At 51.9% G+C, this 16,515-nt stretch overlaps 1 protein-coding gene across 2 annotated transcripts in view; it reads right to left on the reverse strand.

The window, feature by feature from the left end:
* Positions 1–3,743: 3,743 nt before the first annotated feature.
* Positions 3,744–16,515, reverse strand: part of ARHGAP10 (Rho GTPase activating protein 10) — a 337,729-nt gene continuing 324,957 nt past the window's right edge. For both annotated transcript variants that reach the window (XM_082605670.1, XM_082605669.1), the window contains 3 exons: positions 12,719–12,871; positions 11,527–11,618; positions 3,744–4,500 (listed from right to left, as the gene is read on the reverse strand). In XM_082605670.1, the coding sequence (XP_082461796.1) occupies positions 4,412–4,500; positions 11,527–11,618; positions 12,719–12,871 (334 nt within the window). In that variant the 3' untranslated portion in view covers positions 3,744–4,411. The remainder of the gene's footprint in view (positions 4,501–11,526; positions 11,619–12,718; positions 12,872–16,515) is intronic.

A 16,515-nucleotide genomic window follows, 5' to 3' on the forward strand; every position in this document is an offset into this window, starting at 1 on the left:
TGATAGGAAAGAATTCTCCAAGGCACTCCACCCAGCAGACTGAGATACTCTTAGCCAGACATTAAAGCATTAAGAGAATGTGCCGGGTTACCCAAATAGGGGAGCAATAAGGTACCACCCAGGCCAGTCAAGGAAAAAGAGTGCTGACAAGCATCAGAGAAGACATTTGCAGAGCTAGGAGCCGGCAAGCTGTTTGAGGACACTCTCCTGGAATAAATAACTTCCCTCCCAGAGGAGAGAGGAAAGAAAGTCGGGTAGCTCAGGAAGATTCAAAAAGTCACGCAGAACTCTGGCTGAGGAAGGAGTCACCAAACCTGGCTGTGAGAGTCTTAAGGGGAGAACCAGTGAGAAGGGGCCCAGCACGAAAGTGAATGGGGAACGGAGACAAGGTCAAGATGAAGGAGGCAGCGTGTGCCCTTAGGAAGGTGGAGAAAGGGCGAACAATATAGGGCAGAGAGAAAGAGCAAGGCATGGCCTTGGAGAAGGTATGCTGGAGGGAAGCAGGCATAGCTAGGAGATGAAAAGGGGGGCAGAGACTAACCCCACCCCCCAACATGGTACCCTGCGGCTACCCTCTCCCACCTTCCCCGGTTACTAAACTGTATTTCTTGCTAGGTACCCTTGAGGCACTTAATATCATCATTTGTCCCAACCTCCCAGTGAAGTGGGTACCACTCTCTCCATTTCACAGAAGAAAACTGATGCATAAAGGGGTGAAGTGAACTCGTCCAAGGTCACCAAGGTATAAAACAGTGAAAATAGAATTTCAAAATAGGTTGTTTTTTAACTCAAAACACGTACTTTAGCCACTGTATTTGTTTCCTAGAAATGTTGTAACAAGGAACTACAAACTGGGGGCAGGGCGGGGTCGGGGGAAGGCACTTAAAATCAACAGAAATGTCTCGTCTCCCAGTTTGGGAGGCTAGAAGTCTGAGATCAAGAGGTCATCAGGCTTGGCTCCTTCCAAGGCCATGAGGAAAGCATCTGTATCTGGCTTCTCTCCTTGGCTTGTACGTGGCCATTTTCTCCCTGTGTGTCTTCACACTGCCTTCCCTCTGTGCTTGTTTCCGTGTCCAAATTTCCCGTTTTCACAAGGCCACCAATCATATTGGATTAAAGCCCAACCCTACTGACCTCATCTGAACTAATTACATCTGCCATGATCCTACTGCCAAATGAGGTCACATTGTGAGATACTGAAGTTAGGACTTCAACATATGAATTTTGGAAGGTGGTGCACAATTCAACTCATAACAGCCATTGCCCCCTACCGGCTCCCAGTGGCAAGATGGTAGAGCAGAAAGACCATGGCTGGCTTACTGAATCTAAACAAAGCTCTGTGCTCGAGAGCCTCCGTTAAAATCAGATAATTTCCCCTGGCTCAGTCAGTCCCTGCAAAGAAAGAATGAGTTGAATGCCCACCACCGGTATGGACAATCCATTGCTTTCCCCACCCAGACTCCCAGCTACAGAGGTTTCTACAAAGAAACTACAAAGAAAGGGGTGGTTACAGCCCCCCCCAGGCCACTTGGCTCTGATCTCACCTGGCATCTTTCCAGGCACAGAGACCACCAGGGCCAGCCTTGGGGTGACACCATCAAATGCAAGCCCCACTGCAAGTAAGAAACAAAATCTGAGCGCCCTCTTTTGCCCAAACTCCATATCCCCATCATGTGCCTCCTCTGAATGAACACAGGCCGAAACCTGGTCTAAGCAGCTGGTGCTGAACGAGGCGGGGCTGCGGGGCCTGAGCCGTGAGGGAGGCCGGGCCATTGCTCAGCCAGCCTTCAACAGATGCTCAGGGGATTGGCCGCACCCATGCAGCAAAAACACAGAAAAACCTATCACCCCATCCCCCCATTTCTCCTCTGGGGAAATGAAGATGATCTGCCAGTTAAGGGAACACTTCCTGATCCGGTCACTAAGTACACTCTGGGCCAGGCCCAGAGGGAGGCTCCCCAGCTGGGGGCCGTGGCCAACCTGGCCACACTGGTCCTACCTGCAGAGGAAGACACCCCTGGCTCCCCTCTGGCATGACCCCGTTCTTCCTGAAACAACCACAGGAGGGGTTGGCAGGGCTGGGGCTGGGGGAGCCCTTGCAGCCAGCGCTGTCCTGAGGCTTCACCCTTGCCACACTGTCATCCTACAGAACACAGGTGCCCCAGCAACAAAGAGGCAAGTGACACAGCAGTAACCGCATGGGGACTAGCGGTGGTAACTGAGCACGTACTATGTACTGGACATCCTACTTGTATTCAGGCACTTCAACCCAAAACCTCTGAGTACCGTTTTCTGTTTAGAAAGCAGGAACAGAATCACAGAGTCAACTTAATTTGCCCCAAATCGCACAGGTAGCCAGACCTCACAGCCATTTCCTTGACCAAGGAAGTGGTGATAAACGCACGTTGGGAGTTAACAACAGTTTGGTGGCAACAGCAGGTTGGGTGCACCTCACGGTGAATGAGCGAAGTCTTCCTCAAGCGAGCAAAGAAATCAAGCCCCAGTGTGGTGGGTCATGTTTTTCCTGCCTCATGGATATACACCAATTAAGAACACAGCCAGGAAATCACTCCCAGTGCTCACCTGAGCCCACTCACTGTAACTGCCCATGAGTTTGTATTTTCCCACAAAAATGGGAGAGTTTGCCCAGGCCAAGTTTTTCTTCTACATCCCTAAGCAGCGGGCAGGGGCAGGAAGTGATAACTCAGAAACACGGGGGACACGGGGGACGATGCCATCCCCAGCCCCTGGCCAGGCTGGCCCTTGGCCTTAGGTCCGGCCACTGTCATGGGGCCCTGGACTCTTCAGCAGCCCCCAAACCCTCCACTGGGCCTGGAATCCAGTATTTTAAATTATGCTGCACTGAGACTGTCCTTACTTTTAGGTAGAACGTGGATACTTTTCAATGGGCCTGTTCCCCTCTGCACACCTGACCCCAAACTTGACACCTTACATGGTCCGGGGGGGCGAGTTCCAAAGTGATAACCAGCACTCTGGAATCATCTCACCTGGGGAAGAGGCGACAGACACATCCTTCCTGTGACAATCTTAGGGGAGAACTGTGACAGGCCGAGGAGCCTCCCATGGGGAAGACAGACATGCCGGGCCTCCAGAGCGGGCCCTGGGGCAGGGCTGGCTTCACAATCCTGAGGCCCCTAGAAATGAGCTCCACATCCCAGGGACTCCAGGTCAGGGGACAGAGAAGCTCCCCCTTACCGGAGAGGTCAGTTTAGCCTGTGTCCGGGAGTCGGAGACTGACAAGACAAACAACAAAGCATCCACTGCAGAGGCGTGGCTGAGGTTCCTCCAGGAATGGTCTGAATGCCTGACCCGCCGCGCTGCAGCCCGGCTTAAATCCAGATGGAGACGTGAGCGTCAAGGCCTGGAAAACATAGGGAGTGTGGGGTGGGGACAGGGCTGTACACTGAAGGTCATCGGGAGGGCGGGCCTCACACACAAAGCCCTTGGGGGCAGCGCCCCAGCCCCATCCTGGCCCGGGTTCCTGCAGGCCAGCTGAGGCAGTGGAGGGGGCCCGCCAGGATCTCACCTGTCAGAGAAGACCGCTGCCCGCAGAAACAAGCCCCGCTCCGAAGCAGCAAGGCTCCTGGGTGACCCATCTTACCTGTGAGCGCACACGTGCCAACACCAGGGGACAGTGCGTGCCCGTCCACCGGCTGCCAGATCGTGAAATGTTACAGCGTGAGTGAATGCCACAGTCCCTTCCCCACGTGAGGACACAGATCCAACAGTAAATTATATTTTATTTCATGTACAGAGAGCTCGGGGCTGAAAGGTGACGGTTGGGGAAACAGCACACAGGTGAGCAGCCCGGAGGAGAAAGCCTGTTGTGAGTCCGCCGGTGCCCTAAGTCCAGTGAGTGTGGGGTCCCCGGGGCAGCTGTCCATACGGCAAGGAGCCTCTGTGCGCTGCCCTCTGGGTTTAGACCAATGCACCGCCCGCCCGTGGCAGCCCCTCCATGATACCAGAGTTAAGGGCACATCCTGCAAACGCAGTTCCCTTTCAGGTGCGCGGGGGTGGGGTGTCCGGTGGGGTGGCCGCCCGTGGGGCAGGCGGGCCGGCAGAAGGCTGTCCTCCCTCTCGCTCTGCAGACGGGAAAATTAACACTCACGAGGCCCAAGGCTTGAAAATGCAAAGTCCATCCTGTTAACCTGGACACCCTTCTCCCGCTGCACAGATCCCCACAGCCCTACGCAGGTCTGTGCCGTGCGTCCCCTCTCCCCCCACGTCTAGCAGTATTCCACACCCCCCCACCCCGGAGTGCCAGTCTGTGATCTGCCATTGCCGTGTGTCCAGGTGGCCATGGGTTCACCCGGGGGGAGGTCGGTGCTCACACCCCACGGGCAGGTCCTGGGGGGCCAGGGTCTGCGGCGGGGCCCTCACGGGCCAGTTGCTACAGCAGCTTGACATAATTCTGTGGGATCAGGCCCCTCTTGCCATTCAAAGTCCCTTCCAGCCAGCCAGGTTCTCTTGAGGTTTGCACTGAAAGGGAAGAGAAATCCTTTTTACCAAAATGCTCCCGGGTACTTTCCGCCTGGGAACTCACCGCACCGCTGTGGGTCTTAAAGGCTCAACCAACACCGAAACGGGGGCCATTCCTGGCATGTGTGGTTACAAATCTGCACAAGAGTTATTTATAGGTGCCCCCCTGGTCACCCCAGCCTTCACCTGTCTTCACGCCACAGCCTCCTAACCGGTCCCCCAGCTTCCGGTCAGGTTCTTCCCAATCCACAGTGCACAAAGGAGCTCAACGAACTTTCCAGAACACACGGCTGGACACGGCACTGCCCTGCCTAACAGCCACTGTCTGTAGGAACAAACCCAAGCGTGCACGGGCACCTGGCCCCGCCACCTCCCGAGCCACCAGTCACTCGCCCACAAGCACATCATGCGGGTCACCCACAGTGAGTCATCCAGAGAAAGCCTCGGCTGAGCCTCCAGGCCTCTGTACCTGCAGCACCGCCGTCTCCTGACATGCCTTTCCCCACTTCTTCACCGGGGAATTCTTCCTCGTCAGAGAACCCAGATACCCTGTCCTCTGGGGAGTCCTCCTCGGCCATTCTCGGCACTTGCCAGGCCTCACCGGCATCATCTGGGCACCTGTCTGACTGCCACCTGGACGGGGAACTGCTGAGGGCAGGGCGAGACCTTCCACAGCTGGGCACAGTGCCCAGCACACTCCACGTTCCACAAAGAGCCATGACGGACACACAGGACAGTGACCGCAGGCTGGAGAGCAAAGGGCACAGGGTCCAAACATTCATCACCAGGGTTTAGAAGCATCCAGTAACCCCCCAGCTGTGGGCAAGCCCCGACTCAGGCCTCGGCCACAGCCAGGAGCAGATGTGGCAGCCGTGCGTGTAGAAGAAAGGGGGGAGGTGCGGGCTGGATCAGCAGACCAAGTCGGGAGCTGGCCGAGCAAGGCAGCCGTGACCGCAACCCATCAGAAGACGGTTGACTGTGTAGCTGAAACCCGGCACGCATGTCCACGTGCCTGATACACAAACGCTTCACGGAACAGGACTTCCTCACTATGTGTGACGCACTCTTTTCTATTATTTTTCAATGCTGATGGCAACTCGGCAGACGGGGTTCCTAACCCACTCCCGTGCAGCCGCCCACAGTCTGACCTCCGCATGGCTGGTCCTCTGCTTTCCTCCCCGCTTACGCCTGGACAACCCTCCTTGCCCTTCAGATACCAGCTGAGGTATCCCCTCCCTCCGAGACCATTCCCAACGCTCCAGACCAGGTCAGAGCCGCCAGATGTGCCCCCTGCTCATTCCCTGGGAGTTGGGGTGTGTGTGTGTGTGTGACACACACACACACACACACACACACAGGACTCTCCCTCCTAGTCTAGGCTCTAACAGAAGACGACCTGCGTTCCCCAGCACAGTGCTTGACCAGGATGATTTGCTGAAAGGATGAATAAACAAATGAACCAGAGATGTGCCCTCCAGGTGACCTGGTGGCACCCCTTTCTTCGCACCCTGACTTTTACCCCAACATCGTTCCTCACAGCAGGGTTTTTAAGGGCTCTCAGTTAATCCCACGCTGGCCATGCCATCGGAGCACAGCCCCCGCTGGGGAAAAGGACTGGATTCTACGGGAAAGGCACCCAGGGGTCGTGCAATGCGGGGTGGGGGTCTGGGGGCCGAGTAGATCCTTTCCTCAAACACTCAGGGAGGTAGTGACCACGGGACAGAAATGAGGACCATTCCCGCTCGTTCCCGCATGCTGGGCTGCCACCTGGCCACAATCTCCCGTGGGGACAGGGTAGGTCGGTAGCTCCACGCCCCACACCAAGAGGCTGCTCACTGAAGACTCCCATGACGCACGGCAAACAGTACAGCACCCACTTGGCACACACTGGGGAGTGCTAACTATGTGCCAGCTACCGCCTACGCCATAGAGCCTGTCCTGCCACTAACGAGCTGTGCTGGCCCCGGGAGAGGCTCACATCCTTAACAACCTGATGAGTATGTGATGACAGTCACACCAATACTCCCTGCCATCATCATCTTTTCTACTTGTGGTAAAATACATGTAACATATATATGTATATACGTAACCACTGTAACTATTTGTTTATTTATTTATCTATCTATCTATCTATCTATCTACTTATTGCGGTACACGGGCCTCTCACTGTTGTGGCCTCTCCCGTTGTGGAGCACAGGCTCTGGACACGCAGGCTCAACGGCCATGGCTCACGGGCCCAGCCACTCCGCGGCATGTGGGATCTTCCCGGACTGGGGCACGAACCCGTGTCCCCTGCATCGGCAGGCGGACTCTCAACCACTGCACCACCGGGGAAGCCCCCACGGTAACCATTTCTAAGTGTCCAGTTCAGTGGCGCTAAGTACACTCACACTGCTGTATAACCATCACCACCATCCGTTTCCGGAGCTTCTCCATCTTCCCAAACTGAAGTTCTGTCCCCATTAAGCACTCACTCCCCAGTCCCCCTCCCCAAGCTCCTGGTAACCTTTATTCTGTCCTCTGTCTTCATGAGCACGCCTACTACAGATATTTCATATCAGTGGAAACATACAGTATGTGTCCTTTGGTGGCTGGGTTATCTCACTTAGCATAATGTCTTCAAGGTTCATCCATGTTGCAGCATGTGTCAGAATTTCATCCCTTTTATGGCTGAATACACTATTATATGTATAGACCACATTTTGTTTACCCATTCGTCTGTCAGCGGACATTTGGGCTGTTTCTACCTTTTGGCTATTGTGAATAATGCAGTTATGCACATGGGTGTACAAATATGTTTGAGTCTCTGCTTTCAACTCTTTGGGCTATGTATCCAGAAGAGGAATTACTGGACTACATGGTAATTCTATGATTAATTTCTGAGGACCTGCCCTACTATTTTCCACAGCAGCTGCACCATTTTACATTCCCACCGGCCATGCACAGGGGTACCAATTTCTTCACATCCTCACCAACACTCGTTATTTTCTATATTTTTGATAACGACCACCCTAATAGGTTGTACGGTGGTATCTCACGGTGGTCTCTCCATGGCCTCCTGATTTACCATCCCATAACGAGGACACTGAGCTAGGGACAAGAATACTTTGTGAGAAGCTTTCTCCAGAACAGAATCTGGTCTCAGCTTGGGGTATTTTTTAGCATAATGTAAATAATATGAATGACAAGTATCTAAATCATCATTATACAACAAATAGCAGGAACCCACACTCAACTCAAGAACTGCAGCCGACATGGACGCCTCCGTCCTGGGCTCATTCCTGTGTCCTGCCCTCCCCCTCACACCCTCCCCCTGCTCCAAGGGGATCGGCAGCTTCAATGCTGTGTTTCTCACTGTATTACCCAGCGATGGTTCAAACACAGGTTCAGCACATACATTTATATCCCTATATAATATACTACTTATTTTGTTTATTTGTGAGTTGAACCAGAATCACACGCTATAGAGGCTTCTTGCACTTAATTTGTTTTACTTAAAATGAGTTTCTAAGATTCCCTCATGTTAGGGATATGTATAAGAACACAACTGTTAGCTTGTGGGGTCTATAAGAGGGTCAACTTTCTAAGATAATGGCAAGCTGTCTTCCAAGGATTGCTCTTTATATATCTGAGGACTTTAAAATGAATCACCAGCAGCTTTTAAAGATGAATCTGGGCCACACCTGCTCCCCAAACAATGGACAGATCCTGTCTCCAGGTTAGAAATGAACAAAGTCTGGCAAACAAGGCAGCCAGCCTCCCTGCCCAGAGAGAGCCAGACCTTGGAAATCCTAATGCCGGGCAGCTCTGGGGAGGAAGACCACTCCCTGCTTGGACTGGTGGGTCCGGCAGCTGCAGGGCTACCTATCGGGAAAGAGAGCAGAACTGACTGGTCGCCAAGGTAACGTATTTCTGAGGTTCCCCAGGCCCAGAGAAAAGGGCATTGGCCTCTGGCTGTCACACGCACATGAGCTGCCCTGAGAACTTACACACGGCGCCCCCTGGAGGATATGGGAGGCACTGCCCCAGAACAACGGCTAAGCATTCGTGCGTCTACTATAGAAATGAATCTTCAGCTTAGAATTTAAACTCAAGTCCAGGCCCACACGGTAAGAGCGAAGAGCAAGGAACAGTTATGGGGCAAGGTGATTCCTAAAGATCCCTTTCCCTTCCACACTCTGGGTCAGGATTTCCTACTGTTGTATATGTTCGCACCCGCGTGACTACTGACAATGCGGCCCAGGCATTTCAGCGATGCTAAGTATCCCTGGTCTGCAGGAAGGACATGTTCCCAGCGACACTCCAGTGGCTGAGTTATAAACAGTGGCCACCTGGAGCAACGGGAGCTGAGGCCAGGGGAGCTGCTGCTCTGGCCCGGCCTGCGTCCGTCATCAGAAGGGAAGAGCCGCAGCCGTTCAAGGAAAGGCATCGCTAGACGTGCTCTGAGCAAACACTTCTAACTAGTTATCAAGTCTCTGCTAAGAGATCAACTAGGCACAGAAGACGAAGGTACAAACACACAGAAAAGAATAAACCCTGCTTAAGGGTCTTCCATTTTCTGTGACCTTTAAGAACCACCCTAAGAAACAGTAAGTTTGGGGATGTGGCTTCCGATCGTGGTCCCCGTGCGTATCTTTGGCAACAGGAGCGGGATGCAGGGGCTGCAAGGCAAGGAGCTCACATCAAATGAGACGTGCACGTGCTCCTGTACGGGGAAGGTGTCAACACATCAACAAGCGTCTCTAGAGCAGCTAGCCTGGGGGAGGACCTGAGGACACCAGCGCCCGGAATCTGAGTGGTATGTGCCTTGGCTCAAAACGAAGCCAGGTGTACGGAGCGCCAAGTGAGGCTCCAAGGTTGGCAACATCCTCCACAATGTCTGTGCTGCACACGTGGCACAAAATGCTGCCCTGACACATCACCACACATGTGGACATCCTTGTGGATTAGGATGGAGAGGCTGATGCAGAGAGAACTTAAGGAACGTGTCCAGGGTCACAGAGAAAGTGGAAAGGCCAACTGACCTCAGGCAAAGTAAGTGCAGAGTTGATGGCTTCCTGTTGTCCATCAGTCTCCTGTTCCCAAAACACACTGAGATACGTGTGTGTATACATGGATATGAGTTTATACAGAGAGAGAGACACACACACACACACACACACACCCCTACGCACACACTATTTTTCTTAGGAGGTCTCCTGCAAGTCACCAAGGGATTTAAAAGTGCAGAACTTCAGTGTCCCGCGTCAGACAACTATCGGCCTTTCCCAATATCCAAGTTGGCAGAACCGGATTTGATTGGGGTCCTGACCCCCGTTCCCATGTCCGCGTGCCAAGAGGAGAAGCCCCTGGACCCAGTGTGGTGCTGACTGATCTGCAGTCCTGGCTGGCAATGAGTTTAAGGGGAGCACATGACCTTATTCTTGCTACTGAGACGTGAGGGCAGGTCACCTAGGAAGGATGTTCTGAAAAAGTTTCCTCATGCTTCAAACAAGAACACAACCCTCTGCTAGGGTTGAGTGTGGCCAGGAGGCCTGGAACTGGGACAGCCATCCCACCCGCACTGGGGAACCAGCCAGGGGCCCCCGTCCATAAGCAGAGATGGAAACACTGCGGTCTTGGGTGACATCTTTGAGAAGTTGATTAACCAGCCCCTGGAGCTCCCCACATGCAGACTTCTTACTGCGTGAGCGAATCCGCTTTCGTGACTGCTTTAAGCAGCTCTATCTGTTACTTGCAGCCAAGGGCATTCTAATAGATACACCTTCCACCAAGGTAAGTATCACGTGAGCAATACTGTGTTCGGAGGCCCCGAACACATCTAATCAACCACACAGCGTCAAGATGCATCCTCATTCCCTAAATGGTGGGTTTCAGGGCTCCCCACTTTCCCTTCTGCCATACGGGTGCCCATACACGACAGGCCTGCAGGAGGGCAGCTAACTGACTCTCCTGCCAAAACCGCGTGCATGTATGTGATGGTGACAGAGGGCTGATCTTGCTTCTACCCCAAGAGCAAAATTCCTCCACGAAGCATGATTCTGTCATACGTGGGGTTTTTTGCTGTTGTTTGTTTTCTGACACTATCAGGAGTCTCTGGCTCTCCAGAGTACGTATCACACAGATACAGAAATCTACTCTAAACGAGGCAACTTGCTTTCTCAAAAGCAATCATCAGCACATGCCGCGTTACTGACAGTATAGCACCAGGCGTTGTGTTGATAGACTCCATGTATTCCAAACATTCTGGCTAATCAACCATTCCATTCCAAGCATCAAAGGTCCCGCTGCCTCTCCAGAACCCTTTTGGGCAGCTCCGCCCCCACACAACGTCACTGTTTCCATAGCAACCAATGAAGTTCATAATGAGGAGGACTGGGAAGGAAGAAATCAAGGGGGAGGGAAGAGATGTACACTGAACCATGGGAGGGATTTGTGAAATCGGAAGCCGGGCAGAGCTCCTCGATGCTTATGTGTGACTATTAAACATGCAAACAAAAATCTATACCCTGGTTTCAGTATGCAAAAATCAATACCCGTCTCTAGAGATTCACACACTACTCAAACAAGCAAAACTCATGTAAAGCCTAAGAACGGTAAGGGAACGATAAACCAAAATTGGTCGACAAAACACTTGTCTGTAGCTCAGAGCTGGTGAACCTGAAGCATTCAGGAGGCTAGGGTGGGGGCGCTGCGGGAGGAAAACAGGGGATGCAAATCACAAACAGTTCTTGACTCCAAGTGGCACCGGCTTCTCTACATCAGGAGAAAGATATCCCGAACGAAGACCCTCAAGAGTTACAAGAGTTGGAGAATAACCAAGATTAAAGCGGAAGTGGGCACCCACAGCCCCCTGACGTTCGGTTCCTGGGAGCCACGTGGGCAGGCTCTCGCCCGTCCAAAGCATCCAGGGACAGACTTCTGCTCCCGACAAGCCCACAGCCAGGGACCGCCTGTCTGCTCTGGGCTGTAGACCCTCTGCACCGGCAGAAGACAGCCTCCCACAAAGCTCCCACTAGCACTTACCATCCTCAAAAATCGCTCCTATGTCAAAAGACAATTCCGAGCTGTGTTCTGCTTCACACGGGTACACGGCCCGGGCCTTCCGATTGATGACGCTGAAGAGGGAACACGCAAGGCACCAAGTGAAACGTGAGAAGCCTCACCTTTCCCCCGCCCGCATTGCCCAAATCTCATTTCTATGTCACCAGCGCGGCAGCTCCTTCCAAAAAGGAAATTAGCGGGAAAGGGAACCTCGGGCAAACCAGAGCACCTGACTGTCAAGTAAATGACGGGTTTCCAACCCCAGTCTTTCCTTAGGGAGCCCCTCCGAGAAGCTTCCCCTGAACCTCTTCACCTACTTCTCCTCTCCGCTCAGTGGGGTGCCCTGCCCTCTCGTTCAGCGTTATTAGAACCACAGAGCACGTTTACTTCTGAGGCATTTCGGCTTATCTGTTAAGGAAAAGCACCGGTGTCGTGAGACCGAAGGTGAGGCAGTGCAGGGCAGAGGCACTGGGATGCTCAGTGGCTCTAGCCACGCACCTCGGACACCCATCTGTCTACAGGGACGCTCTGCTTTCACGCCACCCTGGACGGGGCTCATGGCTCTCAGCTGGGTCTCGCCCCCCAAAAGATGCATCAGGCTGGGCTTCTCAACACTTGTCAAAACATCCTGTGTGTTCTTGTGGGAAAAGGACCCAGTGGGGAGGGATGGAAAGCAGGCTGTCAGCCAGATGCACACCGAGGCGGAAGGAAGCCTCCCACCTCACCGGAGCAGGGGAAGCCACTGATGGGGGGAAGAGCCTCAGCCTGCTGTCCCGGAGGAAGGGCTTTGCTAAGGGGCGGCACCTCTGGCCTCTGCACCACTGGCCTGTTAAAGAGCTGTGTTAATTACGGTTTCCAGTGCCCCATTTGCCTTCCTGTAAAACAGACCATGTGCTTTCTATGCATGCATAAAAAGTTCTTCCAAAGTACGTGGTTTCAGAAAGGCACAACCAGCACGAAAAAGAGTAGGTTCTAGCAGGTCTCATGTAAGGCAAACCTCTAAGAATGTACTTGCTCTTGAACCTGTAAGTCTAAGGCAAGGTTCTAAATGTTGTCCACGAAGTCCAGGAGACCGGAAGCTTTTTCCATGCAGGGAGCACAAGAACTTGCTCAGGTTGGTCAAGCCCCTCTGTGTGCCGCCCTCACGTTCTACATCACACTCCAAACCACGTACCTTTCAGGTGGCTTGTCCGCTACGGTGGCAGGAAGAGAGAGGGGGAAAGACGACAGCTTGGGTGAAGGAGGTGTAACAGCTGGGTTGTAGTTCGGTGTGGCTGGTGACTGAAGGTTAAGCCACTGGACCGTGGATGATCGGGGCTGGCTTGGGCTAAGTGTGGAAGTTTGAAGAACAGGATTAACAGTATAAAGGCCACGGAACACCAAATACATGACACCCCATTCCTCAATGGCTAGGGTGATAGTTCCTTTCTCTCTCCTGATGACTGAAAGGGACCGAGTCTTCTCCACCGCCTCCCAGGTCTGTAGCCCCAAGAGCCACACCCCAAAACTAGAGGTGCCTCACTGTACTTCTTCGGGTTTGTGGAGCCAACCTAGCGCCATACTGGTGCAGTAATTACAACACCAGAATCCGACGGCCAAAACTAGTTGCTTGGACTGTTGAGGTAGTCGTGTTTTCTGCTCATAAGGAAAGTCACAAGACTCTACAGTCAAGCCCATGACCTGTAGCTCTAAAGAGTCAACAGTGGCCTTTTAATGTCTACATTGGTACAGCCATTACGGAGAACAGTACGGAGATTCCTTAGAAAACCAAAAATAAAACTACCATTTCACCCAGCAATCCCACTCCTGGGCATATACCCAGAGAAAACCATCATTCAAAAAGACACATGCACCCCAACGTTCACGGCAGCACTATGTACAACAGCCAGGACATGGAAGCAACCTAAATGTCCAGCAACAGAGGAATGGATAAAGAAGATGTGGTACATATATACAATGGAATACTACACAGCCATAAAAAGGAACGAAATTGGGTCACTTGTAGAGACGTGGATGGACCCAGAGACTGTCATACAGAGTGAAGTAAGTCAGAAAGAGAAAAACAAATATCGTATATTAAGGCATATATGTGGAATCTGAAAAAATTGGTATAGACGATCTTATTTACAAAGCAGAAATAGAGACACAGACATGGAGAAGAAAGGTATGGATACCAAGCGGGGATGGGGTGAACTGGGAGACTGGGACTGACGTATATACACCATTGATACTACGCATAAAATAGATAACTAATGAGAACCTACTGTATAGCACAGGGAACTCAACTCAATGCTCTGTGGTGACCTAAATGAGAAGGAAATCCAAAAAAGAGGGGATATATGTATATGTATAGCTGATTCATTTTGCTGTACAGTAGAAACTAACAGAATATTGTAAAGCAACTACACTCCAATAAAAAAATAAAAATAAAGCTCTTTCATCTGGTCATATACATGTGGCAACTCAGACCAGAATGCCACTGGGAATCAAGATTCCTGTAGAGTGGACCAAAGACTAGCATTTAAGGGAGAAACCAATGAACAGTAAATCTTTGGTGACCTTAACATTCCCTAATAGTTGCCAATTTTGAAAATAAGTTAATGTAAAAGGGTCAGTAAACAGGCTCATGGAGGGGCCTCTAAACGTGGAGGGTTCAATAAATACGCGTTGATCTGAATAAATTATTCTTCAATGATCTCAAAACTGGAGGCTTGTGACTATGGTCTACGAAGCTTGCTTTAAAAGCACAGTGCTGAAAGCTTCTCGTTTTACTCAAGTACATTTTCAACACATATGTATTCAATGCTGCTATACCCAGATGCCCCTCACCTCAAATTCACCCTCTTTGGCTAAAACCAGTTTCTACGAGCAGCTTCCTTGTCCTTCCATATTACTGAGCATTATCTTTGATTCTTCTTCTAAAGCAGAACTAACACCACGTCCTGTCCGTTTTTACCGCAAAAAGCTCCCAGGCTGTTCCTTTCTCTACGCTCTCGTCATGAACAGGAGACGATCCCATTCTCACTGCTCATGCCGGTGTCACGGCGGAGGTGTCCTAGCCAAGCCCCTAGCCCCAGGCCTCCCATTCGGCCAGTTCCATCAGCCACATTCAGCCACCCGGGTAAGACCCAGTCCACCCCGTGTGCCTCCCCAGGAACAGGTGTGCTCTCCCACCTGCCCCGGCAGCCTGGCTGCTCAGCCCACAGCTCTGTTCCCCTGACTTCCCCTCCTCCCCGCTCAGGCTCTTCCGCTCCTCTGCTGGCTCCGATCTGTCCCCTCCCCCCGGCTCAGCTCCAGCTGTCCCCCCAGTTCTTCTCCTGTGGGCTCTCGAAGTCACAGACCTTCTCTGAAGGCCCGTCACACCAGTAAACGGGAGGGCCGATCAGCCTGAGTTGCTCTGTGTTGGTTTCAGACATTTCTCTCGCCTCTGGGTTGAGAGCAGGTGGGTAACTCTTTGTGTAGATTCACAAAGCCGGGCAGAGGGCTTGGCACAGGAAGTCTTCAAGCCACATCTGAGCAGCCAGTTCCCATGTGTAGCACTGCAACTGAGTATTATACACCAGGCCCATGAAATATTGCAGTACTGACTTGATAGATATTTAGTACACAGAAGGTTGCCTTTACTCTGATCAGAAAAGGGGCGGGGGGGAAGGAGGAACATTTTAAAAACATTATTCTCTGAACAACTTATTTACAATCCCCCTATCCAGCCATTCATTTGGAAGTCATAAAACCTACTTCACACCAAGCAAAGACACCTAGAAATCTCAAGGTGATGTGTATCACCAACAGCAAAAGTCACTCCATTCTTCAGCAGAAAATGAAACTTTAATGGGTCCTTACTAATCAGGAAGGGAGAGGATGGCGTGAGTGAAGAGCTGACAGAGAATGTGAGACCACAGTTAGCCAAACAACTGCCATGTCATCTCCCAGCAATTACTCAAGGCGCTGGTGGGTGCTGGTGGTGGTGGAGGATGAGGTGTGTTACCCCACCCGAACCAACCCTTCCTGGTCATAAATAGTCAAGTGATGAAACGATGGCCATCTATCTGCTGAGAGGGAGGACAGCTACGGGATGAAGATGAGGTAACAGTGTGCGTATTTATAAGGCTCTTTAAAAGTAAAGGTCATAAATGTTACAGCTATGATCTGCTTCATCCTCACATCTTTCTTTTAAAAAGAAATGTTGGGCTTCCCTGGTGGCGCAGTGGTTGAGAGTCCACCTGCCGATGCAGGGGACACGGGTTCGAGCCCCCGTCTGGGAAGATCCCACGTGCTGCAGAACGGCTGGGCCCGTGAGCCATGGCCGCTGAGCCTGTGCGTCCGGAGCCTGTGCTCCGCAACGGGAGAGGCCACAACAGTGAGAGGCCCGCATACCGCAAAGAAAATTTAAAAAATAAAATAAAAAGAGATGTTTTGTTTTGTTTTTTCGTAAAGGGAAAATACTCCTTCTGGCAAGTGAAAGGATTGTTGGAATAGCAGGTGCAGAAGGTAAGGGCCTATCCTTCGCTTGGCTTTCTCCACCCTGTCCCAAAACAGGAACTCAGAGTCACCCATCCTTGTCCAGAGTCAAGCTCGCAACATGAGTCTTTCTTGCCTCTTGGTTTGTTCTCTGTGATTTTTCTGTTTTCTGTCAACACACAGATGTGCTATGCGATCCCACACTCACTGGTTAACCAAGAGAGTCTTTTCAGGCTTCCCACTTTGACCTAAATTTCTGTACTGAGGTCCCTGGGTTTCCCCACAGTATCTCAGAAGCCTCCGCTCGGGACTTCCCTGTGGGCATGAACTTTGCAGACTGGACTATTCATATTCGCCTCTAATATGGGGAGGAGGTATCATAAGTCACGTGGAGAACTAAGGCCTGTGAAAGAGGAGACCTGCCCAGCAAAACAAAGCTCGGGAGATGGAGCCAAGTAGCCATGAGGATACAAGAAAATTTCCATAGGCTTCTTCACTGGGAAGGAGTGC

The sequence above is a fragment of the Mesoplodon mirus genome, assembly GCF_964341445.2.
Source record: "Mesoplodon mirus genome assembly, chromosome: 2".
NCBI classification, from domain to species: domain Eukaryota; kingdom Metazoa; phylum Chordata; class Mammalia; order Artiodactyla; family Ziphiidae; genus Mesoplodon; species Mesoplodon mirus.